Consider the following 16,401-nt stretch of genomic DNA (forward strand, 5'->3'; position numbering starts at 1 on the left):
TATACTGATTTAGTCCTCCCCAGATATTCAAACACCACCATGTGTATCAAGCCTGGAACACACTCCCCTCCAACACAGTCACCGGTATAGAGGAACAGAGTGAGGCTGTTGTAGAGGCTAACGACACTCTGCTGGAGAGAGTTGATAAGATACTCGACATGTTGAAACAGAACAAGAACGAGAATAAACTCGAAGTGCAGCAGAAATCTTCTAAAAACGTGCGCGAGTGTTAAACGTTATTTCATCTGATTATCCGTGATTGAGAAAGTTTTGTCATATTTAATTTCCGAAATCTAATAAATTAGGTCTTGTCACTAGTTGAAATAGTTTTGATGATGATGAAATGTCAGGTGCTGGTAGCCGCATGGAACGCTAACAGTAACACCCAGCAAAACAAACCTATTCGTCTGCTCCACAGTAAGAACATCCTCAGACCGCAGTTGAGGTGGAAAGTGAAACCTGACAACACCAGTGTTCCCTTCGTCCCTAACATAAAACACAAACCTAACGCTAAGGTAACATGGTTATTGCTCTAGAAATATAAAGGTTATGTTACTTGTGTTCTAGAAATATAAAGGTTATGTTACTTGTGTTCTAGAAATATAAAGGTTATGTTACTTGTGTTCTAGAAATATAAAGGTTATGTTACTTGTGTTCTAGAAATATAAAGGTTATGTTACTTGTGTTCTAGAAATATAAAGGTTATGTTACTTGTGTTCTAGAAATATAAAGGTTATGTTACTTGTGTTCTAGAAATATAAAGGTTATGCTACTTGTGTTCTAGAAATATAAAGGTTATGTTACTTGTGTTCTAGAAATATAAAGGTTATGTTACTTGTGTTCTAGAAATATAAAGGTTATGTTACTTGTGTTCTAGAAATATAAAGGTTATGTTACTTGTGTTCTAGAAATATAAAGGTTATGTTACTTGTGTTCTAGAAATATAAAGGTTTTGCTACTTGTGTTCTAGAAATATAAAGGTTATGTTACTTGTGTTCTAGAAATATAAAGGTTATGTTACTTGTGTTCTAGAAATATAAAGGTTTTGCTACTTGTGTTCTAGAAATATAAAGGTTATGTTACTTGTGTTCTAGAAATATAAAGGTTATGCTACTTGTGTTCTAGAAATATAAAGGTTTTGCTACTTGTGTTCTAGAAATATAAAGGTTATGTTACTTGTGTTCTAGAAATATAAAGGTTATGTTACTTGTGTTCTAGAAATATAAAGGTTATGTTACTTGTGTTCTAGAAATATAAAGGTTTTGCTACTTGTGTTCTAGAAATATAAAGGTTATGTTACTTGTGTTCTAGAAATATAAAGGTTATGTTACTTGTGTTCTAGAAATATAAAGGTTTTGCTACTTGTGTTCTAGAAATATAAAGGTTATGTTACTTATGTTCTAGAAATATAAAGGTTATGCTACTTGTGTTCTAGAAATATAAAGGTTTTGCTACTTGTGTTCTAGAAATATAAAGGTTATGTTACTTGTGTTCTAGAAATATAAAGGTTATGTTACTTGTGTTCTAGAAATATAAAGGTTATGTTACTTGTGTTCTAGAAATATAAAGGTTATGTTACTTGTGTTCTCAAGAGCTCTTGAACCTGCAATTGCAATATACACCTATCAAATATTTTCTAATGCTTCTTAGATGAAAAATGATAAATTATTTTTCCAGATTTTCAATTTCTACCCACAGGTGCCCCTACCAGAGATTTACAAATCACTGCTAAATGATGGACAGGATATAAATCTAACAGTTTTCTTGAAATCAGCAAGAGGAGATCAGAATGTCGACTATCCTCATCCCTATCAGGTTTATATTTATCACGTTATTTCCGTCTTAGGATGTTCGTCATATTTTCGTAGCAGCATTATTGAATCAATTAAGGTGTAAACTGTAAAGATACTTAGTACATGAACAAATCAAAAACTATGTTAACTCATATCTCAACTTCTCAGCATGAGTTAGAAACTTTGGATCTACGACCATGGCAGCACGAACTAGGACTAAAACAGGAGCCCAAGGAGGTAAAGGACACCCCCCTCACCATCATAGATCAACCTGATCAAATACCAGACCTCGTCAGGAAACTGGAGCAAGCTAAAGAGATAGCAGTGGATCTGGAGGCCCATAGTTACAGATCCTATCTAGGATTTACTTGTCTCATGCAGGTTTGTCTCATGAACCTGAACTTTTATTTCAGTTTCCTTCTCGTGATATAAACCTAAATTACTGAAAAATTTCACTGGTTCAAGATAGTGTGTCGAATACACCCAAAACTCGGCTTATCTCTGTTCATATCTTATCTTGTACCCTCCAACAGTCTCTGTTCATATCTTATCTTGTACCCTCCAACAGTCTCTGTTCATATCTTATCTTGTACCCTCCAACAGTCTCTGTTCATATCTTATCTTGTACCCTCCAACAGTCTCTGTTCATATCTTATCTTGTACCCTCCAACAGTCTCTGTTCATATCTTATCTTGTACCCTCCAACAGTCTCTGTTCATATCTTATCTTGTACCCTCCAACAGTCTCTGTTCATATCTTATCTTGTACCCTCCAACAGTCTCTGTTCATATCTTGTCTTGTACCCTCCAACAGTCTCTGTTCATATCTTGTCTTGTACCCTCCAACAGTCTCTGTTCATATCTTATCTTGTACCCTCCAACAGTCTCTGTTCATATCTTATCTTGTACCCTCCAACAGTCTCTGTTCATATCTTATCTTGTACCCTCCAACAGTCTCTGTTCATATCTTATCTTGTACCCTCCAACAGTCTCTGTTCATATCTTATCTTGTACCCTCCAACAGTCTCTGTTCATATCTTATCTTGTACCCTCCAACAGTCTCTGTTCATATCTTATCTTGTACCCTCCAACAGTCTCTGTTCATATCTTATCTTGTACCCTCCAACAGTCTCTGTTCATATCTTATCTTGTACCCTCCAACAGTCTCTGTTCATATCTTATCTTGTACCCTCCAACAGTCTCTGTTCATATCTTATCTTGTACCCTCCAACAGTCTCTGTTCATATCTTATCTTGTACCCTCCAACAGTCTCTGTTCATATCTTATCTTGTACCCTCCAACAGTCTCTGTTCATATCTTATCTTGTACCCTCCAACAGTCTCTGTTCATATCTTATCTTGTACCCTCCAACAGTCTCTGTTCATATCTTATCTTGTACCCTCCAACAGTCTCTGTTCATATCTTATCTTGTACCCTCCAACAGTCTCTGTTCATATCTTATCTTGTACCCTCCAACAGTCTCTGTTCATATCTTATCTTGTACCCTCCAACAGTCTCTGTTCATATCTTATCTTGTACCCTCCAACAGTCTCTGTTCATATCTTATCTTGTACCCTCCAACAGTCTCTGTTCATATCTTATCTTGTACCCTCCAACAGTCTCTGTTCATATCTTATCTTGTACCCTCCAACGCTTCAACTGAGAAGTACTAACACTAAAACCTGCCCAGTTATCAACAAGAACAGAGGACTTCATAGTGGACACGTTATCACTGAGAACTGAGTTGTTACCATTAAATACTGTGTTTACAAATCCCGCCATACTCAAGGTATTTAATATACTGTGCCGAGTCACCTTTTACTTTGCAGCAAAAATAGAAGCAAATTCTTGAGATATAAAGCGTTTTAATAGGTTTATAGAGAAGTTCCAAGTGTTTCACTGTAAAATTGCAGGTACTACACGGTGGTATAAATGATATCAGGTGGTTGCAACGGGACCTGGGACTTTACATTGTGAACATGTTCGACACCTACCATGCGTCCAAACAGCTGGGTCTGCCGAGATGTAGCTTATCTTATCTACTACACAAATACTGTGACGTTACTGCAGATAAACAATACCAGGTTTGTGCCAGGTATCTTTTTTTTACAGCGTAGTTTTTTTACAGCGCATTTGCGTGTGTACTTGTACATTACTATACAAGTACACCATGGAGGATGATCTTAATTTGACCCGATCTCTGAAGAAAATCAAGGATTTCAATTATGAAGAAAAGGAAGATGTAGAGGGCTGTGTTGATAGATGGTTCACTACGACGGCAAAATAACTGAAAATAGACGACGTCGACATTCGTGAAAATATGGACAAAGAAATATTAATAGCTCCGTCTATTTATAAAAGGTATATGGCATACTGGGTTACTCAAGCAGCAGACCTTGTACGGCGGCAGAGTAGGCAGATAAGCACTGTGATGGAAATCATTGAGTGCCTCAAGACGGAAGCGCGCGCTAGCAGACAAGGAAAAGGTGATCAGGCTGCAGGACCAGCTGCTGGTGCAGAAGGACGAACAACTACAGTTGTTTAAGACGTCGGTTGAAGAGACAGTACAAACAACGGTGGAGTCAGGGATTAAGAGCTACAGTGCAGCAGTACAAAAGGACAGCAAAAGTGGTACAATCTGCAACAGTAAAATTCTGAAGAATGTGATGAAGAGTGTGGCTGCAGAGGAGGACAGGAGCGAGAATCTGATTGTGTTTGGGCTGAAAGAAGAGGATGAAGAACAGCTTCCAGCTCTGGTAACCGCAGTATTGGAGGATATCGGGGAGAAACCTCATTTCGAAGCGAAAAGAGTCGGCTGGAAGAGGCCAGGTACGGCTATCAGACCAGTCAAGATCACCGTCCCAAGCTCAACAGCGGTTCATCAGATTCTGATAAAAACATGAAGACTGAGGCTGGCTGAGGCACACAAAGATGTATGGATTTGTCCTGATAGATCCAGTGAAGAGCGTGCAGCAAGGAAGAACGTGGTAACTGACCTGAAGAAGAAGAGGGCTGAACAGACTCATCTCGACCACTACATCCGTAACGGGAAGGTCTGTAGCCGTGTTAAGAAGACACCATGAAATAATTCATGTCTCTCGGTTACCGATCAGTTTTCGGACGTTATCTGTATTTGAGAGACAATTATATTATATACATACACTATTATTTGATTGTTTCACACTTTTCACATTTCATCATTATATTACTATCCCAGTTAGCTGATTGGCGAATAAGACCGTTACCCGACGTAATGATAAAGTACGCTAGAGAGGACACCCACTACCTTCTATATGTGTACGACTGCTTGAGATACGAACTTCTCAATCAAGGTTTGCTTATATCTTTACTAATATCATCTCTCTCCGAACTATTAATTGTTATAATCGATTCATTAGGTTTTGTCTTAATAGTGGTGTTATTAAACTTCAATTTATCATTATTATTATCAATTAAACTGTTAATTGCTCACTTGGATTTACCTTGGTAATACCCTAAAATGATCCTCCTTCAGGAATGCACACACTAGAAAGTGTATACCGGAACAGTACTCTGGATTGTCAGCACACATTCCGAAAGCCTGTGTTTACTCAGGAATCCTACATGGAAGTTTATCACAAAATACGAATCGCTCTCAAGCCACAGCAAAAAGAGTGTTTGAAGTAAGAATAAGATGTTCTATGTATTCAAGATAACGCTTTTAATGTTTATTATTATCTTTCTTGGCGTACAGAAAGAAACCGTTAGTTGAAAGCTTCTGGAACTTTCTAAATGTTCAACGAAGCTTCCAGAACAATGACATGACATGTACAATAATTGTATGTTTCGTCTACCTTACTAATTACTTCAAAATGTACCTCTTACCTACCTCCGTTCCTTAGCAGTTGTTCTACAGTCATCTTTAGTGTGCTGATTTTCCAATTAAGCGCCCAATCAAACAGTTAATTGTGTTCTTAATTGGGTGTTGTGTGAAGATTTGAGAAAGTTGGCCGATTTGTTCGATTATCTTCTAACGGTTGTACTACAGGTTGATATACGCGTGGAGGGACCATACAGCTAGGAGTGAAGATGAAAGTACAGCATTTGTACTGCCAAACCACATGATGTTCAAAATAGCTGAACTACTACCGGGAGATCAGGAGGGTGAGTGTGCTCCAGCGCCTCCCCCCTCTAGCGCCCTGCTAGTGGGCAGTGGCAGGGAGGGGGGTACCCCCTCTAGCGCCCTGCTAGTGGGCAGTGGCAGGGAGGGGTTGAGTGTACTCTAGCTCCCTGCTAGTGGGCAGTGGCAGGGAGGGGTTGAGTGTGCTCTAGCTCCCTGCTAGTGGGCAGTAGCAGGGAGGGGTTGAGTGTGCTCCAGTGCCCTGCTAGTGGGCAGTGGCAGGGAGGGGTTGAGTGTACTCTAACGCCCTGTTAGTGGGCAGTGGAAGGGAGGGGTTGAGTGTGCTCTAGCGCCCTGCTAGTGGGCAGTGGCAGGGAGGGGTTGAGTGTACTCTAGCGCCCTGCTAGTGGGCAGTGGCAGGGAGGGGTTGAGTGTACTCTAGCGCCCTGCTAGTGGGCAGTGGCAGGGAGGGGTTGAGTGTGCTCTAGCGCCCTGCTAGTGGGCAGTGGCAGGGAGGGGTTGAGTGTGCTCTAGCGCCCTGCTAGTGGGCAGTGGCAGGGAAGGGTTGAGTGTGCTCTAGCGCCCTGCTAGTGGGCAGTGGCAGGGAAGGATTGAGTGTACTCTAGCTCCCTGCTAGTGGGCAGTGGTAGGGAGGGGTTGAGTGTGCTCTAGCGCCCTGCTAGTGGGCAGTAGCAGGGAGGGGTTGAGTGTACTCTAGCGCCCTGCTAGTGGCAGTGGCAGGGAAGGGTTGAGTGTGCTCTAGCGCCCTGCTAGTGGGCAGTGGCAGGGAAGGGTTGAGTGTACTCTAGCTCCCTGCTAGTGGGCAGTGGCAGGGAGGGGTTGAGTGTACTCTAGCGCCCTGCTAGTGGGCAGTGGCAGGGAGGGGTTGAGTGTACTCTAGCGCCCAGTTAGTGGGCAGTGGCAGGGAGGGGTTGAGTGTGCTCTAGCTCCCTGCTAGTATAGTGGCAGGGAGGGGTTGAGTGTGCTCTAGCTCCCTGCTAGTGGGCAGTGGCAGGGAGGGGTTGAGTGTACTCTAGCTCCCTGCTAGTGGGCAGTGGCAGGGAGGGGTTGAGTGTGCTCTAGCGCCCTGCTAGTGGCAGTGGCAGGGAGGGGTTGAGTGTGCTCTAGCTCCTTGCTAGTGGGCAGTGGCAGGGAGGGGTTGAGTGTGCTCTAGCTCCCTGCTAGTGGGCAGTGGCAGGGAGGGGTTGAGTGTACTCTAGCGCCCTGCTAGTGGGCAGTGGCAGGGAGGGGTTGAGTGTGCTCTAGCGCCCTGCTAGTGGGCAGTGGCAGGGAGGGGTTGAGTGTGCTCTAGCTCCCTGCTAGTGGGCAGTGGCAGGGAGGGGTTGAGTGTACTCTAGCTCCCTGCTAGTGGGCAGTGGCAGGGAGGGGTTGAGTGTGCTCTAGCGCCCTGCTACTAGTGTAGTGGGGGTTATTTGTCACTAATTTCGTCTTATTTGTGGTTAATTGCGAGTTTTATGTAAACATTTTACTCCACTGTTCGATATTATTCAAATTAAAGGAAAGTTGTATTTGAGTGTAACTTAAATTGCCAGTCAAATTAAAACTATCATATGATTTATCAGTTCACTGTCCTAGGTATCCTAGGTTGCTGTAACCCACCCCCGCCTCTGGTGCGCCTGCACGTGCAAGAGTTACATCTAATCGTGGAGAAAGCGCGCCACTACAACCCCCTCCTTGATCCAGCTAATAATATCAGTGTTAACGAAGCGGAGTACACTCCTGGTTTGTTTAAGAGAAAATAATTTGAAATTTGTCTCTATCTAATCGGCCCTATTTAATCTATTGTTGATTTTCTCTGTTAAAGATATTGTGAGTAATTATTGTAGTCCCATTACCTTAGTATTGCTGTACAACTACTACAAATAATTGTTGTTGCTGGATTTAAAAAAACGATTAATCCTTCAGGTTTTCTTGATATGACCCATCAGTCATCAGTAGAAAGCATTTTCACGTAATACTACTTCAGGTTTTCTTGATATGACCCATCAGTCATCAGTAGAAAGCATTTTCACGCCCAAGCAAACTCCAGCTCGCCGTATCAAAGAACGCAAGGAAATATTTTACATTCCCAAATCTGGACCCGATATAAAAATCAAGAACAAGTCTGCAATCGAGGAAGATTGTGCATCAATAATATCAGAAACGGGAACTATCTCCGAATCAGTGTCTTCTCTCCAGTTCTTTGACACAGACGCCATTAAAAATGAAATTACGGACGCTGTAAGGTCAGTAACCGACTCAATGTCAGCACCCTTCAGAATGTTCATGACGAAGATTGCTCAATTAAGAGACGAAGAGAAGAAAAAGGAAGATGAAACGCCCGAGCCAGTCAACCCAATCCAAGACATCGTTCCTCCAGAAAATAAAGAAGAAACAAATGAGGAGGATTCTTCTGTTATAATCTTCAAACAACCTAATAAACGCACCTCAGAGGAAGCAGGAGACCTGAGAGCCACAACCAAACGCAGGAAGAAGACGGTGGGTGAGTTAAAACCGTTTAGTTACGAGGAAGTCACCATGACAAGTCTAGCTGCGGAAGAAGAAGTGAAGCCCCTGGAGCAGGGTGATATGTTAAATAAGGGAGACGATAGTCGGGCAACTTCTATCAGGCAGAGGACTAATATAAAGTCCGGTAATAAGTCCAGTTTTCAGAAGTTTTTGAAGAAAAAGTTTAAGAAGTGATCCGATTTTTTTCTTTTTAATTTTAGGGTAATTTATTCAGTTTTTATTGAGTGGTTGTAAACTGTTTTATCTTTTTTAAGTATTATAGCGACAAGATTTGTTATTCATTTTAACAGACATTCTTAAATGATTATCTTTCTGCTGTTCGCTTGTTCTCACTTTGTATGTCTGAATGGTGGTGTTTGTTTCACAATTACTTAAACTCTGGGTTCGAATCAAGGATTGTGGGACATAGTTGTGGGATATGCTAGGCTACTAGCGAAATTTGTACATCCTTGAGTCAAAAGCAAACTATCCTGTCATTGTTATGATTTTTGGCGCCGCGCGCAGCACGTATCCACGTTTGACCCAATCTTTTTCTTCAGTAGTGATGGCTAATATTGTCAGAAGAGCTACCTGCCAGTTTTTCAATGTCGGGAGTAGAAACTTCAGTGTCTCAGCACCAAGACATGCCAAAGTCTCAGTTCTCGGAGCTGCTGGCGGCATTGGCCAACCCCTCTCTCTTCTCCTCAAACAGGTACTTTTAGTTTCAGTTACAAGTTCAGAAATGCTTTTGAAGAGATGCGTTTGTTTGCCGGTAAGGGTAGGTCTGAGCGTATACTAAAAAACATATGAGCCAGCCCATTATGCTCGGAATTTGTTTTATGTTGCCGGTATACCTCTTATCACAGAAAAGAAAGCCTTTTTCGGCCTGCGCCCATATACAACATGTATCAATTACCGGTAGTAACCAAGAAGCCTGAGCACTAATAGTAGATTTTAAATTTGTCTACCCTAATATTGGTCAGGTTTTTGGATACTGCCCGATTTTAGTACAATAAAACACCTTATATTTACCGGTTATGTAATTGAACGAGGGGGGGGGGGGGGGGGGGTCACTATAGTCACTATACTCGCGCCAGCATCCCCAACTAATTCGAAGGACTTATGACTAATCGGTTCCGAATCAAAAGTTCAAAATTCAACTGTTTTATTTACCAATATGGATATGTTCATAAAGAATTCGTTTTAACTTGTTTGCATGAAAAGTATTAATAGAATGAAATAGTCTGTGTTTAACATATTATTACGTGCATAACAACAATATCAAATTAGTTTGTAAAAATAGGCATAGGCTGCTATATTCCCTGAATTAATCAACTATATTAAAACTATAATAAGAACCGTTGAGGTGAAATTGTTTGACTTCTAGATTGCTTGATGTGACAAAATTAAGATTTATTGCCTCTATTTTGAAAAACCATACCTCGATTAGAACATAACTTTACTTTATGATCACTAGCAGGAACCCGTCTAACCCTTAAATGGTGTCAAGACTCAAGAGACTAAAACAATTATTACCTATTTAATTCGCGTTTTTGACACCACTTGGGGTACCAAATTTTGGGCTCTAAAACTCCTATTTCTTGGCCAATTTTTTATTTTTTCATTCTGATTTGGAGGCCATTAAAGCATTTGACCCAGTCAAAAAAGTTTCAGTTGTATATCTTTGACGGTTTTTGCAGAAATTCGCGTTAAAGTTGATGCTGTGGTGTCAGTAAAATGGCAATATATATATATTTTTTACAAAAATCCGTTAAATATGCAGATAAATTTAGACTTATGGAACTATCCTATTTATTGCACGGCAACAAGAGGCCCATATTGGGGGGGGGGGGGGGGGTCGCTACACTTGACCCCCCCCCTTAAGGTTTTAAAAAAAATCATTGATAGATTTACAGATCTAGCTTGACAAAAATTTTCAGAAAAAATCATGTTCACGGGAAGCGAAAATCCGTTCAGTTTTTCAGGGGGGGGGGGGGGGGGGGGGGGGGGGGGGGGGGGGTCGTGTGTGTTTGTTTTAAAAAGTTGTTTTTATTATTTTAAAGTTTTTATTGTACTACAACTTCTGTACATCTTGTAGTTGTACACTTTCATAACTTATTAAATAATCGAAATTTGATGATTGATTGAAATACAATGTTTTAATTATAATTTCGATTATTTGGAATCGAAAAAATTAATCTATAAATGAATAACGGAATCTTCATTATGAAGTTACGAGATGATAATATAATTGGGGGGCAAAGTGGGGATCACAAAATTACCGGAAGTGTATGAGGCTGGCCGCTGTCGAGTGGGTCTGCCTAAAATTCACAGATCTAGCTATGGGTCTGAGACATATGTTTAAAAGAACCTTACCCCCACTTGACCCCCCCCCCCCCCCCGGCCCCCAGGCCACATTAGCTTAGTCACATATTTATCTCATGTTTAATATTGTACTAATATCCTCAAGTTCAAATGTTTTTACACATATGCTGATATGCTTATAGAATCGAGAATGTTCTGCTTTTAAAATCTAGAATGTTCTGTCTCGAATGAATGTTAGTTTGCTTAGATGTAAGGCTTGATCGATAAAATGTATATTAGGATAAAATAACAAGTCGGGAAGTATTAGTCTAAATTAAAGCCGTGTGGATGTTTTATACTTAAGTTAGCTTTACTTATATCTGGATACTGTTGGGGAGCTTAAGTGTTTTGTTTTATGACTAATCTGTTTCCACTATTGAACAATGAAAATCTACAGAATCACTGTTCAAAACAAATGTATATATTAGCCTCATCTTTCTTTTCAATGGAATTCACTAAACTTAATATAATTTCTGAGTTTTAATCCTCGCAGTAACTAAACCTCACCCCAGTCGACGCTGATCTCAGAGTTAGCACTGTACGACGTGGCTAATACTGTGGGCGTGGCGTGTGATTTGTCTCACATTGAATCTGCAGCTCAGGTCAAGGGATACGTTGGGGATTCTCAACTTGAAGAGTGCCTTCAGGGTTAGTGTTATCACTTACTTAACACTTCAGGGTTAGTGTTATCACTTACTTAACACTTCAGGGTTAGTGTTATCACTTACTTAACACTTCAGGGTTAGTGTTATCACTTACCTACTTAACACTTAACCAGCGAATTGTAAATATGGTAGAAGATTTTTAAATGGAGTGGAACTCATAGCCATTTAGCCATTTAGTCACAAAAGTTCGGTCTCTCACCATAATGTACCCATTATCATCGCCATGAACAAATTTGTTGTTCCCAAAGTGAGATTTTTCTCTACCCACTGACTTTGACTTAACAAAAACTCATTTCAGGCAGTAAGATTGTGGTAATGCCCGCTGGTGTACCCAGAAAACCCGGCATGACACGTGACGATTTGTTCAACATCAACGCCGGAATTGCTATGTCTCTCGCAGAGGCTGCCTCCAAAGCTTGTCCTGATGCCATGCTCTGCATCATCTCCAACCCGGTCAACTCTACTGTACCTATCGCTGCAGAGGTCAGTACTATATATATATTATATATAGAGGTCAGTTCTATCGCTCTCCCTACTACTAATGAGTCCGGTTTTTACCGTAAACTTGAAATTTAAAACATAATTATGGAGGAATGCGGTTAGTTTTCGGAGTATATGCAGGCGAAAGGTCCGTGGGTATTGGTAACTATAGTTTCCTGACAAATTAATCTATTTAAAGACCTTACCTCACCTCTTAGGAGTCGTTCACATATTACGTAATCAGCCGAGGGGGGAGGGGGGGGTTTCCAAATGCTTACGGTTGATTACGGGGGGGGGGGGGGGGGGTTTCGGTTGTTGATTACGTAATCAAAATTTTGTTTTTTACCCTCTAGAATAATAACAATTTGACAATATTTTAATTCAAATTCCACTCAATTTCACTCTGATAGTGATAAAATTTAGAAATTGATCGAATATCCGGCTATAATAGTAAGTAGTTTAGAAGGTGCCTGGCCGGATATCATGATAGCATGATCAGGGTAGCATGAAACGTAGAGAAAAGTGGTTTCTAGGGAAAAAGTCAAGGGGGCGGGGGGGGGGGGGGGGTCAGGCCATGATTACGTAATATTGCTGTCAGGAGGGGGGGGGGGGGGTTGGGTCTTGATTACGGTTGATTACAGAAGGGGGGGGGGGGGGGTAAAAATTGCTAAAATATTGATTACGTAATATGTGAACGACCTCTTATCAACACATACCAAGGTTTACAAGAAGAACGGAGTATTCGACCCTCGGAAGCTGTTCGGAGTAACCACGTTGGACATAGTGCGAGCTAACACATTCATCTCGGAGCTGAAGGGAACTCCAGTAACCCAGACCCAGTGCCCTGTCATTGGGGGTCACGCAGGTACGTGCTAACCCAGACCCAGTGCCCTGTCATAGGGGGTCACGCAGGTACGTGCTAACCCAGACCCAGTGCCCTGTCATAGGGGGTCACGCAGGTACGTGCTAACCCAGACCCAGTGCCCTGTCATAGGGGGTCACGCAGGTACGTGCTAACCCAGACCCAGTGCCCTGTCATAGGGGGTCACGCAGGTACGTGCTAACCCAGACCCAGTGCCCTGTCATTGGGGGTCACGCAGGTACGTGCCACGAGGTTAGGGTTAGGTGTAAAGGGAACTCCAGTAACCCAGACCCAGTGCCCTGTCATTGGGGGTCACGCAGGTACGTGCTAACCCAGACCCAGTGCCCTGTCATAGGGGGTCACGCAGGTACGTGCTAACCCAGACCCAGTGCCCTGTCATTGGGGGTCACGAAGGTACGTGCTAACCCAGACCCAGTGCCCTGTCATAGGGGGTCACGCAGGTACGTGCTAACCCAGACCCAGTGCCCCTGTCATTGGGGGTCACGCAGGTACGTGCTAACCCAGACCCAGTGCCCTGTCATTGGGGGTCACGCAGGTACGTGCTAACCCAGACTCAGTGCCCTGTCATTGGGGGTCACGCAGGTACGTGCTAACCCAGACCCAGTGCCCTGTCATTGGGGGTCACGCAGGTACGTGCTAACCCAGACCCAGTGCCCTGTCATTGGGGGTCACGAAGGTACGTGCTAACCCAGACCCAGTGCCCTGTCATAGGGGGTCACGCAGGTACGTGCTAACCCAGACCCAGTGCCCTGTCATTGGGGGTCACGCAGGTACGTGCTAACCCAGACCCAGTGCCCTGTCATTGGGGGTCACGCAGGTACGTGCTAACCCAGACCCAGTGCCCTGTCATTGGGGGTCACGCAGGTACGTGCTAACCCAGACCCAGTGCCCTGTCATTGGGGGTCACGCAGGTACGTGCTAACCCAGACTCAGTGCCCTGTCATTGGGGGTCACGCAGGTACGTGCTAACCCAGACCCAGTGCCCTGTCATTGGGGGTCACGCAGGTACGTGCTAACCCAGACCCAGTGCCCCTGTCATTGGGGGTCACGAAGGTACGTGCTAACCCAGACCCAGTGCCCTGTCATAGGGGGTCACGCAGGTACGTGCTAACCCAGACCCAGTGCCCTGTCATTGGGGGTCACGCAGGTACGTGCTAACCCAGACCCAGTGCCCTGTCATTGGGGGTCACGCAGGTACGTGCCACGAGGTTAGGGTTAGGTGTAAAGGGAACTCCAGTAACCCAGACCCAGTGCCCTGTCATTGGGGGTCACGCAGGTACGTGCTAACCCAGACCCAGTACGCTGTCATTGGGGGTCACGCAGGTACGTGCTAACCCAGACCCAGTGCCCTGTCATTGGGGGTCACGCAGGTACGTGCTAACCCAGACCCAGTGCCCTGTCATTGGGGGTCACGCAGGTACGTGCCACGAGGTTAGGGTTAGGTGTGACGTCATAGGGGGTCACGCAGGTACGTGCCACCAGGTTAGGGTTAGGTGTGACACATGATCTGTTTCATTCGCTGATGATTCATAGCTAATATCTGCGTAATCTGATAATTGTATGTGCAGAAAATGTTTAGGTCGTGAAGCACGTTGGTTATTGTAAGATGATATGTTATATCGGGTTAGGTGCCACAAAACCCTGTCGTTAGTAATTCGGTACACTCTCAATGGTTTCAGGAGTCACAATCCTACCCCTCCTCTCCCAAGTGGAGCCGAGCTGCGAGTTCACAGACGAGGAACGAGCAGCCCTCACGGTTAGGATTCAGAATGCAGGAACTGAGGTTGTGGACGCTAAAGCAGGAGGTAGGAAACTTGTGGGCCAGGTCCCCAGACCGGTCTGGACTCATTAAATCTCGCAACTATTACACGTCCCCCCCCCCCCCCCCCCCCTCAACTATTACACGCCCCCCCCCCCCCCCAAATATTACACGTCCCCCCCAACTATTACACGTCCCCCCAACTAGTCCCCCCTCCCAACTATTACACGTCCACCCCCCCCCCCCCCAACTATTACACGTCCCCCCCCCCCCCCCCAACTATTACACGTCCCCCCCCCCCCAAATATTACACGTCCCCCCCAACTATTACACGTCCCCCCAACTAGTCCCCCCCCTCCCAACTATTACACGTCCCCCCCCCCAACTATTACACGTCCCCCCCCTCGCACCTATTACACGTACCCCCCCCCCCCCCCAACTATTACACGTCCCCCCCTAACTATTACACGTCCCCCCCCCCAACTATTACACGTCCCCCCCCCCCAACTATTACACGCCCCCCCCCCCCCCCCCCAACTATTACACGTCTCCCCTCCCAACTATTACACGTCCCCCCTCCCCCTCCCCAACTATTACACGTCCCCCCTCGGCCTCCCCCTCCCCAACTATTACACGTCCCCCCTCCCCCTCCCGCGCGAGTAAACCACATTTTGTTAAGCGACGTATCCTCTCAGGAGGCTCAGCTACTTTGAGTATGGCGTACGCTGGAGCCCGATTCGCGTTTGCTCTACTGCAGGCCATGAACGGTGCTAAGAATGTCGTGGAATGCAGCTACGTAAGTAACCATTTTAATCAAGCCAACGATAACACAACTCAGTCTTCTCTAATGTCATATTCGACTGAATATTTTAAATTCTCATTCTCAAAAATTATTTTTGAGTATTTTTGAGAAAAGTTTCCAGGAGATCGAGAGGCGGAAACTCATTCTCATGATTTTGAGTATTTTTGGACCACATTGCACTGATATGAAGAATGATTTGGTATATCATTATTTTTGAGTAGACAATTTTTAAGAAAATGAGAGATCCATGCTGAATTTCTCAGATTCAAACATAATTTTTTAGTGGACAATTTTTGAGAAAATGAGAAATCCATGCTGAATTTCTCAGATTCAAAAATAATTTTTGAGACATATTTGAGTATTCTCGGCGAAAATGGTCAAATTCTCAGATTCAAAAATTCTCAAAAATACTCATGACCCCCCCCCCCCCCCCCCCCCCTAAATTACTCGAGTTCATGATAATATAAATATACCACATCGCAGGTTGAATCAGACGTAACAGATCTGCAATTCTTCTCGAACCCCCTTCTTTTGGGACCCCACGGAATCGAAGCGAACCTCGGAATGGGAACCCTGATCGACTTCGAACAGGAATGTCTCGAGAAACTGAAGCCGGAGCTGTCAGGTAGCATCGCTAAAGGAGTCGCATTCGCCAACCAATAAACAAACTACCATTAATTAATTAGTGATTCGTGATCTTCATTATAAGTATGGGACCCGATTACTAGTGTGATACTGGTGTGATACTGGTGTGTTACTGGTAGTTACTGGGAGTTGATTGCACACCCCTTGACCTCTCTATTGAGAGAAAGTTACACTTAATTGTTATTGTTTAATTTATTAAACTTGCATCTAGCTTCAAATATTCGATTTTACAACACTAAGATCACCCTTCAGTCTTCGCTGGTTTTAGCCAAGTGACCGGAAGCTCTTATTTTGGTGTGGATTAGGATAAATGATTTGTTTTGCCGTGAAAGTTTTGTACACATGTTTAGATCAATACTTCTTACACAGATGTAATAGCAAAGCGTATATTTTCTTTCTTCAGT

General features: G+C 43.6%; 3 protein-coding genes across 6 annotated transcripts in view; all 3 read left to right on the forward strand.

Annotated features, from left to right (window-relative positions):
* LOC134813003 (exosome complex component 10-like) overlaps window positions 1-8,738 on the forward strand; it is a 9,930-nt gene extending 1,192 nt beyond the window's left edge. Inside the window, exons 3-13 of the mRNA XM_063820660.1 lie at window positions 24-218; window positions 351-515; window positions 1,699-1,815; window positions 1,962-2,174; window positions 3,483-3,581; window positions 3,706-3,876; window positions 5,010-5,124; window positions 5,307-5,454; window positions 5,820-5,935; window positions 7,488-7,634; window positions 7,879-8,738. Of these exons, the coding sequence (XP_063676730.1) occupies window positions 24-218; window positions 351-515; window positions 1,699-1,815; window positions 1,962-2,174; window positions 3,483-3,581; window positions 3,706-3,876; window positions 5,010-5,124; window positions 5,307-5,454; window positions 5,820-5,935; window positions 7,488-7,634; window positions 7,879-8,594 (2,202 nt within the window). The 3' untranslated portion in view covers window positions 8,595-8,738. The remainder of the gene's footprint in view (window positions 1-23; window positions 219-350; window positions 516-1,698; window positions 1,816-1,961; window positions 2,175-3,482; window positions 3,582-3,705; window positions 3,877-5,009; window positions 5,125-5,306; window positions 5,455-5,819; window positions 5,936-7,487; window positions 7,635-7,878) is intronic.
* A 226-nt stretch (window positions 8,739-8,964) lies between these two features.
* Window positions 8,965-14,643, forward strand: LOC134812405 (malate dehydrogenase, mitochondrial-like). The gene is made up of 5 exons (XM_063819806.1): window positions 8,965-9,111; window positions 11,276-11,411; window positions 11,727-11,911; window positions 12,629-12,773; window positions 14,471-14,643. Exons 1-5 carry the CDS (start codon window positions 8,965-8,967, stop codon window positions 14,641-14,643), a joined length of 786 nt encoding a protein of 261 aa, XP_063675876.1.
* Window positions 13,851-16,379, forward strand: LOC134813026 (uncharacterized). Of its 4 annotated transcripts, none has more exons than XM_063820691.1 (4): window positions 13,851-13,891; window positions 14,471-14,596; window positions 15,246-15,346; window positions 15,836-16,379. In XM_063820691.1, exons 3-4 carry the CDS (start codon window positions 15,266-15,268, stop codon window positions 16,013-16,015), a joined length of 261 nt encoding a protein of 86 aa, XP_063676761.1. In that variant the 5' UTR covers window positions 13,851-13,891; window positions 14,471-14,596; window positions 15,246-15,265; the 3' UTR covers window positions 16,016-16,379. The 4 variants fall into 4 exon arrangements, with proteins under 4 accessions (XP_063676761.1, XP_063676762.1, XP_063676764.1 ...); XM_063820692.1 differs by lacking the exon at window positions 13,851-13,891 and adding an exon at window positions 14,019-14,067; XM_063820694.1 differs by lacking the exon at window positions 13,851-13,891 and adding an exon at window positions 14,177-14,208.
* Window positions 16,380-16,401: the final 22 nt, after the last annotated feature.

The sequence above is a fragment of the Bolinopsis microptera genome, chromosome 3 (genome assembly GCF_026151205.1).
Source record: "Bolinopsis microptera isolate Bmic1 chromosome 3, MBARI_Bmic_1.0, whole genome shotgun sequence".
NCBI lineage: Eukaryota > Metazoa > Ctenophora > Tentaculata > Lobata > Bolinopsidae > Bolinopsis > Bolinopsis microptera.

What these genes read in the sequence shown, in the direction of transcription:
- LOC134812405 (XM_063819806.1), top strand. Translation starts at nt 8,965, where the DNA reads ATGGCTAATATTGTCAGAAGAGCTACCTGCCAGTTTTTCAATGTCGGG. An exon ending in TCTCTCTTCTCCTCAAACAG is followed by an intron (nt 9,112 to 11,275) that starts GTACTTTTAGTT and finishes ACCTCACCCCAG; the next exon opens with TCGACGCTGATCTCAGAGTT. An exon ending in ACTTGAAGAGTGCCTTCAGG is followed by an intron (nt 11,412 to 11,726) that starts GTTAGTGTTATC and finishes AACTCATTTCAG; the next exon opens with GCAGTAAGATTGTGGTAATG.
- LOC134813026 (XM_063820691.1), top strand. Translation starts at nt 15,266, where the DNA reads ATGGCGTACGCTGGAGCCCGATTCGCGTTTGCTCTACTGCAGGCCATG. An exon ending in ATGTCGTGGAATGCAGCTAC is followed by an intron (nt 15,347 to 15,835) that starts GTAAGTAACCAT and finishes ACCACATCGCAG; the next exon opens with GTTGAATCAGACGTAACAGA.